The 6,065-nt window shown below is 48.2% G+C and overlaps 1 protein-coding gene across 1 annotated transcript; it reads left to right on the forward strand.

Moving 5' to 3' along the window:
- Positions 1–2,040: 2,040 nt before the first annotated feature.
- Positions 2,041–4,105, forward strand: Pmar_PMAR023364 (hypothetical protein; the record flags this gene model as incomplete). Its single annotated transcript, XM_002783198.1, has 5 exons — positions 2,041–2,116; positions 2,434–2,579; positions 2,683–2,740; positions 3,237–3,323; positions 3,867–4,105. The coding sequence occupies 5 exons, from the start codon at positions 2,041–2,043 to the stop codon at positions 4,103–4,105; spliced, it is 606 nt and encodes a 201-aa protein (XP_002783244.1).
- Positions 4,106–6,065: the final 1,960 nt, after the last annotated feature.

Here is a 6,065-nt window from a genome sequence, read left to right on the forward strand (position 1 = left end):
GGGTATCGGTTGATGAACTCTAAGAACAACACAACAAGGGAACTCGAGCTAGAGCAACCAATACTACGACCCTAGGACAATAACAATAAGCGCACTACCTGCACTTAAGTTCTGTACGAATACACAGACTTAGCAGCACAGTAATCGATATTGGGCTCATTCGCTATACTGAGGAAGGCGAAGGTTTACAAGTCAACAAGGGTACAGACAATCTGGACCCACAACACGTGAGGCTCTGTGTGCTCGCCCACGTGTCACGTGCACGCACGAGCAAGTGTGACGCCGAACCTACCCCTTATCGAATCTCTTCCTGAGATTCTCCTTCGTCTCTCTATTACATCGATACTTTTATCTTACTTCTACCTTGGGTTTGGGTTGCTGTCAGCTCGGTATTATGGACGACGATAGTGAGATCATACATCTGACTGAATGATTCACTGATAGATTCAGTCTGAATCTATCAGTAAATATCCGAACTGTCAGTAAGATTGCACGAAAAGTGCATGAATGGCGCAGAACGACGGCTTCGCTGAAGCCAGCTACGATGGCCTTAGGTGCTCTCAAGACAGCAGTTATGGACTGATTCTGTCTTTGATGGTAGCCTTCACTTGGGTAACAGTTTGGGTTTTACCGTGAACAAAAAGACAACAGAATAGCTAAACTCAAAATCGATCATTATCAAAATTATTTGGGAGTCAACTTGATAAAAAAACACCTCTCGCAGGGCGGAATCCTAATGTGAGCAGGCAACTTGATGCCTTGAGTGTGACTCACACTGTGTGAGACTACAGTGGCAGATCAGTTACGGTGGACCCGCCTCAAGACTTGAGAGAAGGAATGCACTAGAATTGGGTTCAGGATAGGCGTGTGCAACATGATATTATCGTGTTGGTGTCACACGTGATGAGGGAATAGGGGTATCCACGGTGGATTATCATAATCCACCAGTGGGGATGTAGATAATCCTTCCTGACCATTCCTCTTTCCGCCTTGACGAGTACTAAGTTAGTACTACTAACACCAGTCTTGACCATTGTGATACTGATATCTTGTATATTGAGAAGGGGTTGTGGTCCACAATAGACCGATGAGAGACGGTCAAAGAAAGTCTGAACTTATAACCATAGCTATGAGTACGATCGATAGTCTTGCGACTTCTCAATGGCTCACGATAGTGACAATATTGAATCGTGGATTTGGGCCATAGCGTCTTAGTTCTGGAGTGATTTCCATAGGTCAGATCCAAATAGTGCGAAATAGAAGCAAGAGGTCTCGGCTAAGGGTACTCAAAATGATTCTGACAGAATCTGAGTCTCAGATGTATGACATGATGTCATTGACGTCAGGGCATGGGTTCGGACATTGAGTCTTATATCGTGAGATTAGCGATAACGAGGCTAGATTCTAGCCATTTGAGAGACTTAGGGCTTTAGAAGAAGGGCACTATAGTGCATGACATATTATAGGGATGGGGACTCCCCATTGGGACTCCCCACTGGAGAGTCTCCAGAGCTCCCCATTGGGGAGCTTTCGAGGGAAGAGCAAAGTCTGGCTGGCTGACACAGAATTGAAATGTGAAGTGTGTCGGGTTAAACGGTACCTGTTTCGTGATTGCAAATCGAATATGGGGATGAGAGCACTTACGTGCATGACATATTGTAGGGACGAGAAGCTCTCGGAGGGTGAGCGGGGTCTGTTTGACAGACATGAGGTTGAAAAGTGAAGCGTGAGACTATAGTGGGATATCCTCCCATGGTGGACTCGCCTTCACAAGGGGGAAATTCGAGCCAGCAAAGTGCGAGTCGGGTTAAACGATATCTGTCTCGAGGATAAGGTAGGAAGAAACTCTCAAAGGGAAGGATTCACTCCGAGTGACTCACTCGGAGTGAGGGTCCGTCCGATTTAACTGGATCATGAACTCATCATGTGAAACATGTTGTTTAGAGATTGAGTAAAGTTGAGGTAATGCACGGATATGATACATTTCGACGGCTGTATTGGGTAGAATACCCTCATCCAGGGACCAAGCTCAATTCTTAGATGTCCATGCTGAGACACGCCAAGAACCAGCCAGACCCGATAGTCAAGCAAGCGGAGATGATGCTTCTATCGAGACGTGCTAACGAAGCTATACAGTTGTTGGTCGCTAATAGGAAGATATACAGGGCGATCAAATTGTATAAATGAATGATATCAACTCAACACCCCTACGTATTTCAGCAACATCTGGCTGCATCGTTGGGAGGCCGCTCTGGACCTCGCCGTTCAGCACCGTACTCATGTCGATACTGTCTTAGCCTACCGCATGAGGCATTTGGAGGCGATGAAACACTCGGAAAATAATGAGAAGTTCAAAAGATACGACTAGAAGTTCCCGTAGTCAAGTGCCCCCAGTGTCTCATCTAAGAGAGCTCTCATGTCTGCGGATCTCAGGTCGACTGGCAGTCAGTGAAGGCCAAAATCGCACGGGAGAAAGCGGAAGAGAGGAACAATGGAGTCGATACGCCAGTGACCCAGTCGAAGGCCGCACTTCCACTCGAGATTCCCGACTCCCCAAGGGTGAATGTCGATCCCGGCATGTGAGCATCGCACATGTATGGATCCACCCTGTGAACTTCTTCCAATGCGGCAATTGTCTTGTGTTGGAGAGTATGTCCTTGCCACACGTGGACATCCTTCCAGAAACTCAGAAGACGTCAAAATTTAACCCACTATGCTCACACTCGTGGCAACGGGGAGGGTGAGCGCCCATAGGATAGAACGTTCTAGTGTGTGCTCAATAGATGTCCGGATTTTGGACTGCAAAGCCCCTTAATGCTGTACCAGTAGCACTGGGGATAAAACGATAATGTTGCTACAAGAGACATAACTATGAATCATAGTCCATGACAAACCTCCCTTACGAACTACGGTTTAACCTCACTCGAACTCAAAGCCTTACACATACCAAGTTGAGTAGAAGGAAGAAACGAGCCACACAGCAGAGCATAATGCTCAGATAGGCAACCAAAGGTCGCACAGATGAAAGCTGGAAGACGCCAGCTGCGCATGACCATACCGTGCAATCCACACGGCGTTCACACTAGGAACCTCTCGGAAAAAAAAGTACAGCCAGTAGTATTTCATCAACTTAGACGAAAGAAAAGGTGATAGACAGCTCTGAGAGGAGCAAAGCAGACAACAAGCGCAGGAAAGAGCACTTCAGTAACCGTGATGATAATGACGACCATTATCAGGCTCAACACTCGTCATGATACATACTTGTCGAGACATTCGGCTCCCAATACAAGTGGAAGCTATCACTAGATCGACGATACGTGATGGTAAGTTTCTGACGAAGCTGATCGGTGGTCAGACCCAACTCTCGGGCTAAACGCTCCATCTGCCAACTTGAGTAATCGGGCACGAACTCCTCGCAGTCGTACAGATGGAAGGGGACTTCCTTCAGGTTAACCTTTACCCCATGAATATATCGGTAATCGAAAAAGAACACGTCTCCTTCGATGAGGAATAGAGCCATTTCGCCATTGATGTTGCCACAATACTCACCAGCAGGCATACCTGGACAGTACTCATGGTCACCTCCAGAATGAGGAGTAGTAGGGTGGAAGTTATGCCCTGTCGTCACCACAGCACCATTACCACATCTCACACTCGAGCCTTGACATACTGGTAATGCATCCCAGATCTTGCAATATGAAGTGGGTCCCACTTCCTTCTGACAATATTCATCCCAGTTAACCGTTCCACCACTAGTCGTAAACACTGCAGCCGAACGTGTCGTAGTCACTGGAACAGTAGTCTTATCACCAGCAGCTCGGGTAGTTTCCGGAATAGTAGAAGTGGCAATTTCACCGTCACCACAGCTTACATCAGATCCTTGACAAACTGGAAACCGGTCCCACGTTTTACAATAAGATGCCGCACCAACCTTGTCACGACAGTAGTCATCCCAGTTCGTAACAAGCATGGTTTGAACACCGGTTGTACCACTCGACATGCTAACATCCGAGTCTACAACATCAGTATCAGCCTGGCGTCGTCCAAGTACACTGTTGATGATCGCGGACTCGGTACAGCTATTGAGACTACCGTGGCAGATTGAATGGTCACAATAGGAATCAGGACCAACAAATCTCCGGCAATAGTCATCTTGAACAGATGACGAGAAACAGGAGGTAACCGAAGCAGAAACCACTGATAGCACGATCCACTTGTGAGCGAAAATAGACATGAAAGAGCGTAGAAGAACTACAACGCTAGTTGAGCTGATCAAACTAGGAAATGAACCCCACTCTACACCATGTCTTGGTTTGGAAATGTAGACAATCGCGTTGTTACCAGCTAAGATTCTGTGTCTAGCTCGCTACGGGGCGACAACCGAAATGCCACTCCGGTTCATGCTTATCGCAAATTGAAACAAGTACGATCAGCCTGACTGACTTCCACCTGTTCCTCTGTGATAATCCGATGTGCATATAATAATGTTGCAGTTTGCGTTGATACGTTAGCTCAGCTTCATCTCGTTTGTGGCGTGATGCCCCCCACATATGCCAAGTCCGTATAGCACAGGACACGTGGAAGACCTAGGACACAGAAATTCCGGTCTCGCAATCTTTGTGACTCCGAGTCACTGACTCGCACACTAATTGCATTATTCTCATACTGGTAACCTCGCAGGGGGCCGCGCACAACCTTCGGCTCAGAAATCCATCGCTTTACCACTGCGCTAGACTGGAGGGGAATCAGGACGAGAGGGAGAGGAGAGAAACTAAAAGGAGGGGGAACTGGGAGGAAGGGGAAGAGGAAAAAATAGTGAAGAGGGGACGATGGAGCCCTCATCTTCGGATTTGTTAGATTTATATAAAGGCCAAAGGTGATGCTCTACATGTAGAGAAGGCATCGTCATCTAACAGTAGCACGCTTGAAGGCAGTCACTCGTCTACAGATCCTCCACCCCAGCTTGGAGTCTCCGATCTTGAGCTCTTTGGGGTCCTCTCCACATCATCATCATCATCCGGCGAGGCGAACTACAATGACTCAGAGAGGGCCTCTAACAGATTGTTCTCTTCAGCAGCACCATAGTCTACGAATGAGTCAGCTGTAGCCGTCTTGACCTCCTCATCCCTCTCCACCGCCTTTTCCACCCGATTTGAGCTCATCTCCAGACGAGGGTTTTCGTGCGATACTTCATGATGTTATTCGATCTCGTCCTCTCCTGGCAGAGCCCCTGCACTGTCCAACTCACGATCCTGCATTTCATCTCCCATCCCCGCCATCTCGCGAGTTCCCTCTTGCGTCGCTTCGACAAACGGCGGCTCAACCTCTAGCATCGATAGTTCTTCGTCGGTAGATCTCGTTGACGAATGTTCGGAATTCTCTCCGAGGGCCCGGACAGCTTCTGCGACCCCCGCGCCCTCCCAACTGTGCTCTCCACCCGAGTCAGATCTACTCGTCGGTGTACTCGCTTCGGAGATCTCGGGGTCACCGAGCGAAACGACTGACGGCGATGAATCGGACCCTTGTGAATGTGGTGACTGCGCCTAATCGAAATCCCTTCAGTCGAGATAGACTACAGTGCGTTTGCGTTTGATAGGCAAGTCATGAGAAATGACAGAACTCGGGACTCAATGAGCGAATGACAATTAAACTTGAACTTCGGGAGCTCCGGGGAAATCGATTGGTATACCTGTTATGATAGATCTCTCGACCGTTTCGTATCTATAGTGCGCAGAAGATTCTCGCGCACTTTTCAACGTCCGCGTTTGATAAGCAACCTTCCTCTACTTCATTACTATGGGCCGCGGCAAAATCCTAACCGATTCTGAACGTAATATAATCATTCAAGAGCTGGGCAGAGAGGTATCGCTGGTGGAAATCGCCAAAAAAATTGGCAGGGACGAACCATACCTCAGTGCTGCTCTGCTCCATGACCGTCGGCAATGCTGGTCGGCTGTCCACGTCCATCACTCCTAGGGTGACCTGACTTCGCGGCGATTCAAACGAAACCTCATCTCCGACTTCCTTACCCTCCCGCACATATCCCTGTACCGCTGCACACAGGA

The sequence above is a fragment of the Perkinsus marinus genome (assembly GCF_000006405.1).
Source record: "Perkinsus marinus ATCC 50983 genomic scaffold scf_1104296937140, whole genome shotgun sequence".
Taxonomy (NCBI): Eukaryota; Perkinsozoa; order Perkinsida; family Perkinsidae; genus Perkinsus; species Perkinsus marinus.